Source organism: Macaca fascicularis, chromosome 9 (genome assembly GCF_037993035.2).
Source record: "Macaca fascicularis isolate 582-1 chromosome 9, T2T-MFA8v1.1".
NCBI classification, from domain to species: domain Eukaryota; kingdom Metazoa; phylum Chordata; class Mammalia; order Primates; family Cercopithecidae; genus Macaca; species Macaca fascicularis.
In genome coordinates, this window is record NC_088383.1 from 6908296 (window position 1) to 6925777 (window position 17482).

The following is a 17482-nucleotide window of genomic DNA, read 5'->3' on the forward strand; positions in this document are numbered from 1 at the left end:
GTGTGCCAAATCCCATGGGAAAACAAGAAAAAGATAAAATAGGAAGCTTACAGAAAAGGAAATACAAATGGCTCTTAAATATATTTTAAAATGCTCAATCTTATTCACAATGAAAGAAGTGTTAAAAAGAAAGCTACAGGAGACGGCACTTCTAGCTGCCAAATCAGAAAAGAGCTGAAAGTTGAATAATAAACCTTTTCGGTCAACCAGAACTTTCAGATTGCTTGTAACACCCTAGTGAGGGCATATTTACAGTCTCGAAGATTATAGAGGTACATGCTTTCTGACCCCACAATTCTGCTCCTAGCAATTTATCTTACAGATATGTCTGCATACCTGCGAGACAGTGTTACAACATATTCCTTAACCTAGCAATTCCACCCCTAAGAATTTATTTCACAGATATGCTGGTATATTTGCAAACTGAGTATATACAAAGTTATGGATTATAACAGCCAGTATCTGTAACTAATCTTGTATGTTGTCAGTAGGAGACTAATTAAGTAAATTTGTCTTGTTTTTTTTTTTTTTTTTTTTTTTGAGACAGTCTCACTCTTGTCACCCAGGCTGGGAGTGCAATGGCACAGTCTTGGCTCACTGCCTGCAATCTCCGCCTCCCAGGTTCAAGCGATTCTCCTGCCTCAGCCTCTGAAGTAGTTGGGATTATAGGCGTGTGCCACCACGCCCAGCAAATTTTTGTATTTTCAATAGAGATGGGGTTTCACCATATTGGCTAGACTGGTCTCGAACTCCTGACCTCAAGTGATCTGCCCTCCGGGGCCTTCCAAAGTCCTGGAATTATAGGTATGAATCACTCTGCCTGGCCCGACAAGGGAGTTTTTGGCACTCATTTAAAATTTCTCTTAAAGTCATGAGTAATACCTTGTTCATACCCTTTCAGGTCATGGAATTGATTCTATCAATGAATCAATTTATAGGTTCCTCTTACTATGCTCTTCTGAATTTCTTTTCTTTTCTTTTCTTTTCTTTTTTTGTTTTTTTTTGAGACAGTCTCACTCTCTCACCCAGGCTGGAGTGCACGGGTGTGATCTCAGCTCACTGCAGGTGCAGCTTCTGCCTCCCAGGCTCAAGTGATTCTCCTGCCTCAGCTTCCTGAGTAGCTCAGACTACAGGCACCTGCCACCATGCCCGGCTAATTTTTGTGTTTTTAGTAGAGACAGGGTTTCACTATGTTGGCCAGGCTGGTCTTGAACTCCTGACCTCAAATGATCTGCCCGCCTCGGCCTCCCAAAGTGCTGGGATTACAGGCATGAACCACCGTGTTAGGCCCTGAATTTCTATTCTAATAGCTTTTAACTGGATCAAATTCTCCCACCTCCGTCTCAAAAATCCACCCCCTCATGTGTGCACATGTGCGCGTTTAGCTTGGTAGAACTGTAGGTTTCACTCCCTGCTACCAAAATCTTATACCTGCACCTGTGCTGCTTTGTTTTATGTTAAAATATCTGGGAAAATACTTAGGTAGGCAGTGGGGGTAGGGCAGGGCAGAGAGGAATAACCATAAAAATCAGCTCAAATCAACTCCAGAAACATCTGATAGCAGGTCAGAATGGATAGTCCCATGAAAACACAAGACTCGGCCGGGCGCGGTGGCTCACGCCTGTAATCCCAGCACTTTGGGAGGCCGAGGCGGGCGGATCACAAGGTCAGGAGATCGAGACCACGGTGAAACCCCGTCTCTACTAAAAATACAAAAAATTAGCCGGGCGCGGTTGTGGGCGCCTGTAGTCCCAGCTACTCGGGAGGCTGAGGCAGGAGAATGGCGTGAACCCGGGAGGCGGAGCTTGCAGTGAGCTGAGATCCGGCCACTGCACTCCAGCCTGGGCGACAGAGCGAGACTCCGTCTCAAAAAAAAAAAAAAAAAAAAAAAAAAAAAAAAAAAAAAAAAAGGAAACACAAGACTCTGCTCTGTGATAAAATATTCCTTCCTTCTGTGACAGCCTGAATCGACCTGGACATGTGTTCCTCTCTGGGTGCTATTATATCATTGGTGGCTGAACAGTCAGTCTCCCACCAGCCACAGGGCAGTGACTCCAGAAAACAAGGGAGACACGAGGTCCCCAGGCGAAAAGTCAAGAGAAAGACTGGATTTTAGTTGGGGGAGTGACTAACTGGTCTTTCCTCACCCCCAGCCTTCTCTTTAGCATGGCTGTCTTGGCCCTGGAGAGACCTTGCCAGCTCATAGAGTCAGCTCCTGGTCTCCCCAGGACTGAAAACCCTGCCATGAGTTATTCTGAAACCTCGGAAGGCGGGGGGAGTCTAAGAACCCCTCCCTTATCCCAAATGCCACACAGTTACTTGCAAGATCGGGCCATTTCTTTTACTTTTTTTTTTCTTTCTTTCTTTCTTTCTTTCTTTCTTTCTTTCTTTCTTTCTTTCTTTCTTTCTTTCTTTCTTTCTTTCTTTCTTTCTTTCTTTCTTTCTTTCTTTCTTTTTTTTAGACGGAGTTTCACTCTGTCGCCAGGTTGGAGTGCAGTGGCATGATTTTGGCTCATTGCAACCTCCGCCTCCTGGGTTCAAGCAATTCTCCTGCCTCAGCCTCCTGCGTAGCTGGGACTACAGGCGTGCGCTACCACATCCAGCTACTTTTTGTATTTTTAGTAGAGACGGGGTTTCACCATGTTGGCCAGGATGGCCTCGATCTCTTGACCTTGTGATCCACCTGCTTTGGCCTCCCAAAGTGTTGAGATTACAGGCGTAAGCCACCGCGCCCGGCCAAGATCAGACCATTTCTTTGCAACTGCAAAGACACCTTGTTCCCCATGAAGCATCCTTTTCCCAAAGGCTGCTGTTGCTTTCAGTTCTGGTTGGTCATTCGTACATTTTGGAATGCTTTCTATTCCTGGGATATAGTGCGTTGGAGAGAAAGTGGATGAACCGACGGACACAGCTCCACTCTGCAGGAAGCGACTGGTGTTGTTTAGTTACAGTTGTTGGTACATGCCCCTGGAAAAGTGCAAGGGTAGCTGGGAGTAAATTTGATAAAGAATAGGCTCGGTGCAGTAGCTTTGTAGATTCTATTCTAGTCTAATAGCAGCTTTGTAGATTCCATATGATTTTCTATAGAGATGATCACATCATGGATTCTCCGAGTATGTTTTATGATTCCATTTTATCACCTTTGTTGGTTATTAACTATAACTCATTGTACTATTTTAGTGGTTGTTTTAGGGCATCCACTATATATCTTTACCTTATCACAGTTTTCCTTCCGGTGATGTTATACCACCGCATACATATCCTGTAAGGATCTGAAACAGCAGACTTCCAGTCTCTCCCCCAAGCCCTTGTGCTATTGTTGTTATACGTTTTGCTTTGACATACATTATACCCTATGACACATTGTTATTATTTTGCTTTAAACAGTTGATTGTTATTGATTAGCTAAGGATTTTAAAAGGCATTTGCACTACACTATTTATCATTTCTGGGGTTTTTCGGTATCTACTCTGTCATTTTGCTGAGAAAGGAAGTCTTATCAGTGGTTCTTCCATTATGAACGGTCCTCAAACCAAGATAAATCCGTGAATAGATGATGTTTGAATGTACAAGGATATCAATTGTACTGCAGCCAATCCAACCAGGCAAATGATGGCCAGTTACTTACTTTGTAAAGTTGGACTGTCTCATCACTATATTGGAGATATTACTAACACTGTTTCATTTTATTATTTTATTTTTAAAATGATTTTATTTTATTTCATTATTATTTTATTATTTTATTTTATTTTGAGACAGGGTCTAGCTCTGTCACCCAGGCTAGCGTGTAATGGTACGATTATGCCCCACTGCAGCCTCAAACTCCTGGCCTCAAGCAATCCTCCTGCCTCAGCCTCCTGAGTAGCTGGGACTAGAGGCGCATGCCACCGTGCCTGGCTAATTTTTTTTTTTTTTTTTAACCTAGAGACGGGGTCTCACCATGTTGCCTAGCCTGGTTCAAACTCCTGAACTCAAGCCATCCTCCAGAGATAATACATTTAATTGAAGCAATAACTTCATTTCCACATGCCTGAATCATATCTTTAGATACTTCAATTATACTTTCTATATATTTTCTCATAACATTGTTCCCTAGTTATTCAATGTAAACAAGTCTCACCTTGTTTACAATATTATAAGCTCCTTGCAGATGGTATGTATAGTTTACAGTCTCTGGTACTCTCACGTTCCTAAGCCTGGTATACAATAGATATTTTCTGAATACATATACCGGAATTATGAAGTAATGGAAATTGGAGTAAACTTATGGCTCTGGGACTTTCAAAACTCTGAAGTAGCCAAAAACATATACAACAAGTCCTAACGATCATTTAAATGAAGTTACCAAAATAGTGTATGGGCCACACCTCTTTCTGCTTCCCAGAACCTGTGAATCAGAGCTCCTTATCTATCAGGTTGGTGTACAGAGTCTAATAAGAGCTGGCAGCCTCGGCCCTGGTTTCATATCCAGAGTTCAGAGGTTGTCGGGTTAGCGTGGTCCCCCTGCCCTGTAAGCAGAGTCAGAATCGACTCCAACATTCTCCTCGCTTACAGCACCTTTCAAATGCCTGCACGAGCTAAGGGCAGTAGGATTCAGAGAAGTGTCAGATGTGGTTCCTGCCCTCAGGAAGCTCACTGTGGAGCTGGTGTACGGAAAAGGCAGAGGCCTCTGGCCTCACAGTCACCCACCACCTTCCTTCCTTATTTGCCCCGCTGAAATGTCAGCCAAGTCAACACACTTCCTTTTGGAGCTGGCTACAAGTACAGACTGTCTCCAGCTCACTGCCTGAAACTTGGCAATTCTTTTCTTTCTCTCTCAGACTCATTAACTGAGCTTCCCGACCCACCTCTTGTGTGCCAGGTGAATTTCTCCATAGCTCAAATCCTTAAATAATGATTTTTGGAGGCTTGCGAGAGTTGAGGGCTACAGGTTAAAGAGCAAATGAAAGGAAAATAATGAAATGCATTCTATAATTTTAGGACTCGAGAAGACATCCGGCCTCTTCTGCCTCCTGCATTGACACCGCCTGCATTCAGGATTTCATCACCACCCACCAGAACGATTGCAAAAGCCTCAACATAGCTCCTATTCTCTGGACTCTCCTGACTACAGTTCATTTTTCACACTCTACACAAGAGCAACCTTTTCACCATGCAGTTCCAGTAATGTTCCCCTGCACAGAAACCCTCAGGGGCTCCCCACTGCACAGAAGGGAATCAAGCCTTTCCAAGAAGAAGCATTCAAATCACATCAACTATGTCCGATGAGCAACACTGATATGACTCCCAGGATATATACTGAGGAGTTTTATATATATTTATTCATTTAGATACATATTGTTATTACTATTATTATGTTTATTGTTATTTTTGAGACAGACTCTCGCTTTGTCGCCCAGGCTGGAGTGCAGTGGACAAGCTTTTATGAATTGGACAAGCTTTTGTAAAGTCATGAAAACATTGCCAGACAAGATCAGCTATAATTAAAGGTGAATTAGAAAAAACTCCAAAATTCTAGATCTTAATCGTGCTATTTCTTTTGTAATTTTATTTATTTACTTTTCTTATTACAGAACAATTCAAATTATGGCAGAAAAAATAAGAAAAGGCAGACAACTGCATACACGGCCGCATATGACCAACATGACATATTCCCTATTCAATGACAACTACTTCTTGATCTTCTAGTAAAACATGAATCACATGATGTCTACTACTTGAAAACAACTCCATTTTATTCACGCAGTCCTCTGCTGTTTAACATTTAGGTTGATTTCGACAAATCTCATGTTTTGTGTGCTTATGTTTTCACCACTTTTTTGCTATCAGTAGGGGCACAGAAGCAGTAACAACTAGATAAAATGGATAGGAAATAAAAAATAAAAGGTTTGGGAAAAGACCCCTAGAGTTCTCAAAAATGGCTTAAAAATACTTAAAGACACATAAAAAGGTGTGAAAACACCCCCAAGTGAGCTTATACCTTATATAAAAAAGCAAACTGAAATAGGTGGCTAGGGATATTTGTCTTCAAAGAAAGCATTGTCTTCTCAGCTGCTTTTGGCCATCGCCCGCAATCTTTCAGACTGAAATGCCTAGTAGCACAAGAAGGAGACTCCACCCCTTAGTGATATTGATTTATCCAACCCATGAACATGGTATATCTCTCCATTGATTTAGTTCTTTAATTTCTCTAAGCAATGGTTTCTGGTTTTCCATATACAAGCTGGAGACAATGTTATTTACTCTCTCAGTGATGAGAATGTGCTGTTCTCTACAATTTCATACCAGAATCATACTACCATGTAGCAAATTTAACAGTTTGGGTCCACTTCTCTTCCAAGCTCATTTAAAAACATCAGGTATCTTCTGCTCTGTCATCCCTCTGCCCATCTTTAATGCCAACATCACACTGTCTTGATTACTGTTACTTCATATTAAGTCTCACAATCAGGAAGTCGTGTGCTTCCAACTCAGTTCTGTTTTGACCATACTAGGTCTTTTGCATTTACATGTGAATTTTGGAATAGTTTTGTCAATTTCTGCAAGCAAACCTGCTGGAATTTTTATCTGGAGAGACTTCACACCTTAGTGATATTGATTTCTCCAACCCATGAACATGGTATATCTCTCCATTGGTTTAGTTCTTTCATTTCTCTAAGCAATGGTTTGTGGTTTTCCATATTCAAGTCTTTTACACCTTTTGTTAGATTTATCCATAAGTAATGCTTTTTAATGTTATTTCAAATGACTTTTTAAAAAATTTTAATTTCTAATTGTTCATTGTGAATGTATAGAAATAGAACTAACTTTTGTGTAGTGGTGTTTCGTGTACTGCAACCAACCTACCCACATATGGCTGACTGATGTTCAAAAGGCATAAGAGCAAGTCAGTGAAGATAATCTTTTCAATAAAGGATGCTGGAATAATTGGATATGCATAAATAGAAATGAATAAAACCCCAAAACAACCTTCAATTCGTGCCTCACATTATAAACAAAATTAATTCAAAATGGATCACAGCCATAAATGTAAACCCTAAAGCTATAAAACTTCTACAGGAATGCATAGAAGTAAACCTTTGTAACCTTAGGCTAGGCAAATATTTCTTAGATATGACACCAAAAGCCCAAAACACAACATAACAAATTAATAAATTAGACTTCATAAAAATTAAAAACTTCTGCTTTTCAAAAGACACTGCTAAGAGAAAGGGTAAGCCACAGAATCTGAGAAAATATTTGCAAATCTTATACCAGATTAGGGCCTTGTATCCAGAGTATATAAAGAACTCCCAAAATTCAATAATGATACAACTCAATTTTTTATTCTTAAGACAGACTCAAAAAAAAGAGTCTCGTTCTGTCGCCCAGGCCGGAGTGCAGTGGCGCAATCTCAGCTCACTGCAACCTCTGCCTCCAGGGTTCAAGTGATTCTCCTGCCTCACCCTCCTGAGTAGCTGACATTACAGGCATGGGCTACCACAGCTGGCTAATTTTTGTATTTTTAGTAGAGAAGGGATTTTACCATGTTGACCTGGCTGGTCTCCAACTCCTGGCCTCAGGTGATCTGCCCGCGGTGGCCTCCCAGAGTGCTGTGATTACAGGTGTGAGCCACCACACCCAGCTGATACAACTCAAGTTTTAAAAGAGCAAAAAAGATATAAACAGACACTACCAGAGAAGATATATACATGGCAAATAAGCACATGACAAGATGCTCAACATCACTAGCTGTCAGAAAAACGCAAATTAAAACTACAAGGAGAAACCCCCTACATACCTATTAGAATGGGTGAAATTAAAAAGACTCATCATACCAAGGGCTGACAAAGGTGTGAAGGAACTAGAACTTCCCTACACTGCTGTGGGAATGTAAAATAGTACAACTTTGGGAAATGGTTTAGCAGTTTCTTTAAAAATTAAACTTCTGAGGCCAGGTGTGGTGGCTCACACCTGTAATCCCAGCACATTGGAAGGCCAAGGCAGGCAGATCACCTGAGGTCAGGAGTTCAAGACTAGCCTGGCCAACATGGTGAAACCCCATCTCCACTAAAAATACAAAAATTAGCCAGGTGTGGTGGTGCATGTCTGTAGTCCCAGCTACTCAGGAGACTGAGGCAGGAGAATCTCTTGAACCCGAGAGGCAGAGGTTGCAATGAGCAGAGATGGAGCCACTGCACTCCAGTCTGGGTGACGGAGTGAGACTCTGTCTCAAAATAAATAAATTAAAAAATAAATAAAAATTAAACACCTGAGTGGTCAAGGCTGCAGTGAGCTATAATCATGCTACTGCACTCCAGCTTGGGCAACAATGGTGTAGGGCTGTTTCAAAAAAAAAAAAAAAATTAAACATACACCTGCCATATAGCACAGCTGCTCTACTCCCAACCATTCTCTACCCATGAGAAATGAAAGCATGTGTCCATCAGAAACCTGTATGTCAGTGTTCAGAGCAGCTTTCTATGTAATAGTCGCAAACTGGAAACAAACCAAATGTCCCTTAACAAGTGAATGGTAAACAAATGGTGGGCTAGCTGTGGGTAGAATACTACTCAGTGGTAGAAACCAGTGAACTTTTTTTTTTTTTTTTTTTTTTTAGAAACGGAGTCTCCCTCTGTCACCCAGGCTGGAGTGCAGTGGTGCGATCTTGGCTCACGGGTTCACGCCATTCTCCTGCCTCAGGTTCCCCAGCAGCTGGGACTACAGGAGCCCGCCAACACGCCTGGCTAATTTTTTTGTACTTTTAGTAGAGACAGGGTTTCACCATGTTAGCCAGGATGGTCTCGATCTCCTGACCTCGTGATCTGTCCGCCTCGGCCTCCCAAAGTGCTGGGATTACAGGGGCGAGCCACTGCGCCCGGCCCCAGTGAACTATTTATACAAATTACAACATGGATAAATTCTCAGAATAATTACTGTCTGTGAACGAAGCCAAACAAGAAAGAGTTCCTACTGTATAATTCTGTTCATAAAAAATTCCAGAAAGTGCATCAAACTGATAGTGACCAAAAAAACAGATAAGTGGTTGCCTGGGAGATGGGCGAGGTGGGAGGTGAGGATTGTGCAGGGCATGAGGAAGTCTTTGGGAGTGATAGTTGTATTCACTCTGGGTGGTGGCAATGGTTTCATGAGTATGTATGCATTTACCTCCAAACTTATCAGAGTGTGCAACTTCAACATATGCAGTTTATTGTCTGTCAATTATACCTCAATAAGGCTGTTAAAGGAAGAAAAAAAAAAAAACCCATCGACTGGGCGTGGTGGCTCACGCCTGTAATCCCAGCACTTTGGAAGGCCGAGGCGGGCGGATCACAAGGGCAGGAGTTTAAGATCAGCCTGACCAACATGGTGAAACCCCGTCTCTATTAAAAATACAAAAGTTACCGGGTGTTGTGGCGGGCGCCTGTAATCCCAGCTACTCAGGAGGCTGAGGTAGGAGAATCGCTTGGACCCGGGAGGCGGAGGTTGTAGTGAGCCGAGACCGCGCTACTGCACACCAGCCGGGGCGACAGAGTGAGACTCCATCTCAAAAAAGAAAACAAGAAAGAAAGAAAAAGAAAAAAAAAAAAAAAACATCGAGAGCTTTGGGAAGGGAAGGCAGCAACACCTTTCTAAGGTCAAAAAGCAAGGCCGTGCAGCTGAGGAGGTTAGAGATCTCACAGTGGTGCTCCCTATCCACTCAGTCTTTAAGGAAGACGCCTCCTCTCTGCTGGGCTCTAACTGAGGCTGCATTTCACTTTCACATTGTGCAATCCAGCTGCCCCAGCTGCCAGCTATCGGGGGCCTGTGACACTGCTAGCCAGCTGGGAGGAAGCAACCAGGTCACCAACATAACTCTGCTTCTCAGATGTGAGGGAAAATCCAAGCATCAGAGTCTCACGAAAACGAAACTTCACGAAAATTCGCAGAGCTGGGGTGGGGGTGGGGTGGGGAGTGGGGGCGTTCAGGCCACACCAGCCAGCAGCAACTGTGCGTGGAATGGCTTAGGCCAGGGCCTGGGCAGACTGGCCCGACTGGATGTAAATTATTGGGGTCTCGCTGAAAAACACACACAGATCATGGAATTACTAACTCCGATAGAGAGTCCATGGATGGCCTTCAGTGGGTCTTTGATCCCGAAATCATATCCACATTTTGTAAGTATGTGCATTCACGCATTTTTCCGGCGAGGGAGTTCGTAGCTTTCATCAGACCCTCCAAGAGCTCCCTGGCTATAAAAAGATAAAGAAGCGCTGGCAAGGATAGAGCTAGACCCAGCTACTGTTTCTCCTCCTTCCTCTGGCTCCCGGGACAAAACCCCTAGGAATCGCTCATTCCATCCTCCCTGCCGAGATCAGAGCTCCGCGACCCGCTTTCTTCTCGAATACAAGCGATCATCAGATTTCTTCCCCCTTTTCATGCGAGTGTAGACTCCAGGCTGGCCCCCACCCGATCCCGACGGCCTCTGCTGGTTTCCTGAGCGCTTAAGAATTGGAAGTTGTTTCCAGGTCCCCAAGTGTGCAACTTGCCCGACGCTTTTCCCCCCGGGACACGGCACCTCCCCACCCTCCCAGCTCCCACTGACAAAATTTACTTTTGCCTGGGAGTCGGGAGGGTAGTTTCTCCCGGACCCCTCCGAGGACCGCGTGCCGTGCAACAGCCGCACTGCTGTCCCAGCGCCTGGGAGAAGCGCACTAGCCCGTGTCTCCCAACTGCTGGACGCCGCCGGCTCCGCGCTCCGGTGGCCAAAACCGGCTTCGCAGAACTGCTCCTGACCTCGGCCTCGGAGACCCCAGCCTGACCGCCCGCTCCCTTACGTGGGTGACCCGGGCGCGGCGGCGGCGCTCTCCTTGCGACCCCGGCTCCCGGCACGTGTCGCTCCTGCCGGGCGCCGCGCCCCCTCCCCGGCCCGGGCCTGCGCGCACCGCGCTCCCGAGGGCACCGACGCCCCGCACGGCCGGGGGAGATGGGGAGCCCGGTTCCCTACAGCTCCACGTCCCGGCCCCCTCCCGGGTCCCGCCCGGGCGCCCCTGCTCCCAGCTCCCTACCCCGCGTCGCTGGCGGTCGGAGCAGCAGCAGCAGCAGCAGCGCCGGGAGGCCGAGGGTCCGGGAGCCGCGCGCCCGCCGCGGGGCCATGGCCGCAACTCTACAGGGTCCTGCTGGACTCCCCCGGCGAACGCTGCCCAGGCCCGGGGGAGGTGGCGAGCTCGGCTCTGGGACCTGCGGCCCCGCCAGGCGCAGTCGCTTTCGCTTTTGCTTTGGCCCCCGAGGGTTCGGAGAGGTGCAGAGCGGTGACAGATCCGTGACTCAGCGTCCCCACCCCTGCTGGCGAAGGAGCCCTGCGGACCGCCGCGGCCCCGCATAGCCACCCCTGTCCCGGGGACGCACGAGCCGTGCTCGGTGGGGACCAAGGACTTTACCCACGCAAGCCCGGGAACCTCCCGGTCCTCCGCGCTCCTCGTGCTCCGGGACCTCCAGCGTGCACTCGGTCTGGTGTCCCCACTGCGGAGAGAGTGGGCAAAGCCATCAGACAGCAGACTCTCTCCAGACCCCTCTGCGGCTCGGATCCACTCGACCTTGCCCCGCGCGGGTCGCCTCCAGCTGCTCCGCCTTCGACTTTCCTGGTCTCCCTCCGGGGCTCTGCAATCGCTTCTGAGCTGCCGGCCTGGGTGAGTGCCGGCGGCGGTGTCGCCGCGGTGCGGAGGCGCTGGCACCTGCCTGGTGCACTCAGGCCCGGGCGGAGCGCAGGCCCCGCCACCTGCTGGCTCCCGCGGCGCCCGGCGCCCGCTGGGGTCCCAGCTCTGCCACTTCGCCGAATTCCTGCTGCAGCTTTGCTCCCCCAGAAAATGCCTCATATTAGGAGAGGGGGCCGAGTGGGGTGACGGGGGAGAGGAGCCACAGTGCTTCAGCTCTGCGCCTCGCTTCCTTAGGTTCTTCCAGGCTACCGTCCCCCTCTTTGGCAGGTGGGGTTTTCCTTTCTTGGGGTCTCAAGTGAAGCCTGAGAACCGAGTCTGTAAGCTCCGAAGTGCAGATTCTCAGGTCTAGGGGTCACATTGGACAGGATGAGACATATCCGAGCCTCGGTCATTGTCTCTTAAAATCTCACGACGTGTTTATGAGGCTTTTGTGACATACTTGCAAATTCTCTTTGAAAACGAAATAATCTGTACAACAATCCCCCAAGACACAGGTTTACCTATATAACAAACCTGCACATATAACCCTAAACTTAAAATAAATAAAAGTTAAATAAAAGAATTTAGGACCAGGCGCAGTGACCACTCCCGTAATACAATCACTTTCGGAGGTCAAGGAAGGTGGATCGCCTGAGGTCAGGAGTTCGAGACTAGCCTGGCCAACATGGTGAAACCCTATCTCTACTAAAATTACAAAAATCAGTTGGGCGTGGTGGCAGGTGCCTGTAATCCCAGCTACTCCAGAGGCTGAGGCAGGAGAATTGCTTGAACCCGGGAGGCTGAGATTGTAGTGAGCTGAGATCGCCCCACTGCATTCCAGCCTGGGCAACAGAATGAGACTCCGTCTCAAACATAAAATAAAATAAAATAAAACAAACAAAAGAATTTAATGGCGTCAAAACGTAGGTTGTTATGCATCCCCCTCCCCCCACCCCACACACACAGTGGGAAAAGAGTAGATGAAAGCTTTTCCTACAGTCATGTTGAGCCTCATGACCTTTCTGTTAATGCCAGCTGGTATGTGCCTCGGTGGTCCCATAAGATTATGATTCCGTGTTTTTACTGTAACTTTTCTATGTTTAGAGACACGGATCCTCACCACTGTGTTACAGTTGCCTGCAGTATTCAGCAAGGCTTCCTGCTGCACAGCTTTGCAGTCTCGGAGCAACAGGCTAGGCCGTGTGACCTCAGTGCGTAGCAGGCTATGCCATGCAAATTGTGTAAGTCCTCTGTGATGTTGGCAAAATGAGGAAATCATCTGACAAGCTTCTCAGAAACTATCTCTATTAGTAAGCGAGGCATGACTGTTCTTGCTCCTCTTTCCCTAAAAAGCTTAAAATTGGCATAAATGTAAAACACACTGAACAAAGGAATGCAGAGGATTGGTAATCCCACTTGGATCCAACCTGTAAATATAATCAATGTCAACATTTTGTGTGTTTCAGGTTTATGAAAACTTCTTTTGTTATGGACATTTTCAAATATCAAAAGTAGGGCCCAGATGCGGTGGCTCCCGCTTGTAACCCCAGCACTTTGGAAGACAGAGGCAGGAGGATCGCTTGAGGCCAAGAGTTGGAGGCCAGCTCGGGCAGCACAGTGAGACCCCTATCTCTACAAAAACTTTAAACAAAACAAAATTAGCCTGATGTGGTGGCACTTGCCTGTAGTCCCAGCTGCTTGGGAGGCTGAGTCGGGAGGACTGTTTAAGCCCCGGAGTGAGGTTTGAGGCTGCAGTGATCTATGATGGTGCCACTGCATTCCAACCTGGGCAACAGAGCCGGATCCTGTCTCTTAAATAATAGTTAAAAAAAAAAAAAAGTAGAAAGAATAATGAACCTACCATCTGGCAGTGACCACACAAGTGGTCACTTTTTTCTAAGCAGGAATAGCTACCCTTATTCCAACTGGGGAAATTCCACGTTATTCAATTTCCCTCAATACTTAAGAATATATCTCGGCCGGGCGCGGTGGCTCAAGCCTGTAATCCCAGCACTTTGGGAGGCCGAGATGGGTGGATCACGAGGTCAGGAGATTGAGACCATCCTGGCTAACACGGTGAAACCCTGTCTCTACTAAAAAATACAAAAAACTAGCCGGGCGAGGTGGCGGGTGCCTGTAGTCCCAGCTACTGGGGAGGCTGAGGCAGGAGAATGGCGTGAACCCGGGAGGCGGAGCTTGCAGTGAGCTGAGATCCGGCCACTGCACTCCAGCCTGGGCGACAGAGCGAGACTCCATCTCAAAAAAAGAAAAAGAAAAAGAAAAAGAATATATCTCAAGATGATAAGATCAAATTTTAAAATTAACAATATTCCTTAATATTGTCAAATATATTCAGGCCTTATTGAATGCAGTCTGAGCATACCATGTATAAAATAGAGCATTTTTTATTCTATGAACATTTATGAAGTAGAGATTTCTCCATTCTTACAGATTCTTTGTAAAAGTTTTTAATAGTTGCAGATTATCATAGTTTAACATCCCCTCTATTATTTTAATATTAAAAATAAGATTGTCATAAATATCTTTCTACAAAGTCTTGTGAATTTAAGATTGTTTAGAATAGATTTCCTACAGTGGAACTATTGAGTCAACTGGTAAGGAATATTTTTAAAGGCTTTTTTTCCTTTTAAACAAATATTTCTATCTTGCTTTCCAAAAGTCTTGTATCAATATACCTTCTAACTAGCATTGTGTTAAAGTATCCATTTTACTGCATTCTGGCCAAAAGTACATTTTAAAATTTGAAAATAAAATTTTAAATTTTGTTTGCTTAAAAGAACTTTATTTCATTACATATATATGTGTTGTTAAATAATGTATTTCAAACATACTTTGAAGTATAGCAATCAATAAATATAGTGGATATCCATGAGCCTACGGCCTCATCCTGTCAAATCTTAATATGTCTGCCCAATATGTTTGCTTCAGGTATTTTTTGGAATAAAAAAATTACAGATAAAGTTGAAGCCCCTTTGTATTCCTGCATCTTTCTCTTCCTCTGTCTTCTACCTTCTCACAGGTAATGTTTCTTGAAATTGGTACTCATTATTCCCAGGCATTCTTAGGCCCCTTTTCCATGTGTATGTCCGTGTGCAACGGACAGGAAGGTTTATATGTTAAAAAATTCATATGAATAAGGCTGGGTGCAGTGGCTCACGTCTGTAATCCCAGCACTTTGGGAGGCTGATGCAGGAGGATCACTTGAGGTCAGGAGTTCGAGACCAGCCTGGCCAACATGATGAAACCCCATCTCTACTAAAAATACAAAAATTAGCAGGGTGTGGTGGCATGCGCCTGTAACCCAGCTACTTGGGAGGCTGAGGCACAAGAATTGCTTGAATCCGGGAGGTGGAGGTTGCGGTGAGCTGAGATCGCTCCACTTCACTCCAGCCTGGGCGATAGAAAGAGACTCAGTCTCAAAAAAAAAAAAAAAAAAAAATTCATCTGAATAATACCATACAGGTTGAGCGCTCCTGATCTCCAAATCCAAAATCCAAAATGGTCCAAAATCCAAAACTTTTTGAGCTCTGACATTACACCACAAGTGGAAAATTCCACACCTGATCTCGTGGGGTGGGTTGCAATCAAAACACAGGCACATAACACACTGTTTATTCAGCATCCCCAAGGGGAAAAAGACTCTCCTAGCCACCTTCAGCTGGGAGATATCTTTTCTGTGCACACCCAGATTCCCCCATGCAAGCACACACACACAGGGTGGTAAAATGGCATGTGTGCTGGTCAAACACACCCATGACAGGTCCCCACAATTCCCCATATGGAGCCAAGGCCTGCTCCTGTGCACTTCTCACTGTGGTATTTTTGCTTATTCTCTGCTCTCTGGTCTAATGATATTGTTGAAAATATTGGCCGGGTGCAGTGGCTCATGTCTGTAATCCCAGCACTTTGGGAGGCCAAGGCAGGTGGATCACTTGAGCTCAGGAGTTCAAGACCAGCCTGGGCAACATGGCGAAACCCCTCTACTAAAAATATGAAAATGAGTCTGCTGTGGTGGCAGGTGCCTGTAATCCCAGCTACTCAGGAGGCTGAGTCACAAGAATCACTTGAACCCAGGAGGCCGAGGTTGCAGTGAACCGAGATCGCGCCACTGCACTCCAGCCTGGGTGAAAGGGCAAGACTCTGTCTCAAAAAGAAAGTAAAAGAAAAAAGAAAATGTCGCAAAGGTCTGCAGATACCCCTGTGGATAATAGCATTAAGAAAAATAAAGCATTTATGTGTATCTATAACACAGAAAGTCAAACTGTTGGGGACACTAGGCAGTGGTGTAAGTGTGAAACATCTTACAGAAAAGTACGGTGTTGGAATGACCACCACATAGGACCTGAAGAAACAGAGGGATAGACTGTTGAAGTTCTGTTCTGCAAGTGACTAACAGGAGTTAATGGAAAATAGAAAAATCCTGCATAAAATAAGGGAAGATCGCGATTGTGCACTGGAAAAGTGATCCATCAGTATCATAGTGGACACATGCCACTTAATGATACCCTGATCATGAAACAAGAAAGATCTATTATGATGAACTAAAAATTGAAGGGAATTGTGAATATTGAAGGTTGATTGTAGAATTTAAGAAAAAATATGGCATTAAATTTTTAAAGATTTTTGGCGATAAAATATCTGCTAATCACAAAGCAGCAGAGTAATTCATTGGCTAGTTTGCCAACGTCATCGCCGCTGAAAATCTGACACCAGAACAAGTCTGTAATGGCCATGAAACATCACCGTTTTGGTGCTATTGTCCCAGAAACACACTGACGCCTGCGGATCAGATGGTCCCAACAGGAATTAAGGAACCCAAAGACAAAACTGTGCCGGGTTGTGCTAATGTAACAGGCACACATAAGCCCAAACTGCTGTGATAGGCAAAGGCTGCATCCTTGCTGTTTTCAAGGAGTGGTTTTCTTACCAGTTCATTATTATCCTAACACAATACATGAATTACCAGGGACTTCTTTTCTATTCTTTTCTTTTTTTCTCTGGAGACAGAGTCTTGCTCTGTCACCCAGGCTGGAGTGCAATGGAGTGATCTCAGTTCACTGCAACCTCTGTCTCCCAGATTCAAGCCATTTTCATGCCTCAGCCTCACGAGTAGCTGGGATTACAGGCACCCATCATCATGCCCAGCTAATTTTTGTATTTTTGAGAGACAGGGTTTCACCATGTTGGCCAGGCTGGTCTTGAACTCCTGACCTCAGGTGATCCACCCACCTCGGCCTCCCAAAGTGCTAGGATTACAGTCGTGAGCCCACGCTCCTGGCCTTTTTTTTTTTTTTTTTTTTTTAGACGGAGTTTCACTGTTATTGCCCAGGCTGGAGTGTAATGGCACAATCTCGACTCACTATAACCTCTGCCTCCCCATTTCAAGCAATTCTCCTGCCTCAGCCTCCCAAGTAGCTGGGATTACAGGCGACCACCACCACGTCTGGCTAATTTTTGTATTTTTAGTAGAGACAGGGTTTCTCCATGTTGGCCAGGCTGGTCTCGATCTCCTGGTCTCAGGTGATCCACCCACCTCGGCCTCCCAAAGTGCTGGGATTATAAGTGTGAGCCACTGCGCCTGGCCTCTTTTTTCTTTTTTTAAAATTTTTTTAGAGTTGACGTCTCACTCTGTTACCCAGGCTGGAGTGCAATGGTGCAATCCATAGCTCACTGCAGCCTTACACTCCTGGACTCAAGCAATCCTCCTGCTTCAGCCTCCCAAGCAGCTGGGCCTATAGGTGTGCACCCCACACCTGGCTGATATTTATTTATTTATTTCTAAAGATGAGGTCTCACTATGTTGCCAA

The 17482-nt window shown here is 45.5% G+C and overlaps 1 protein-coding gene across 12 annotated transcripts in view; it reads right to left on the reverse strand.

Moving 5' to 3' along the window:
• IL15RA (interleukin 15 receptor subunit alpha) overlaps positions 1-11669 on the reverse strand; it is a 34743-nt gene extending 23074 nt beyond the window's left edge. For 7 of the 12 annotated variants that reach the window (XR_012417431.1, XM_074000942.1, XM_045399516.3 and 4 more), the window contains exon 1: positions 11028-11669. Coding sequence is in view for 10 of the 12 variants with exons in the window: in XM_074000942.1 (XP_073857043.1) it covers positions 11028-11115 (88 nt within the window). In the remaining 2 variants the exon portion in view is untranslated. The remainder of the gene's footprint in view (positions 1-11027) is intronic. The other 5 variants (XM_065520259.2, XM_065520257.2, XM_065520258.2 and 2 more) reach the window with 3 other exon arrangements.
• Positions 11670-17482: the final 5813 nt, after the last annotated feature.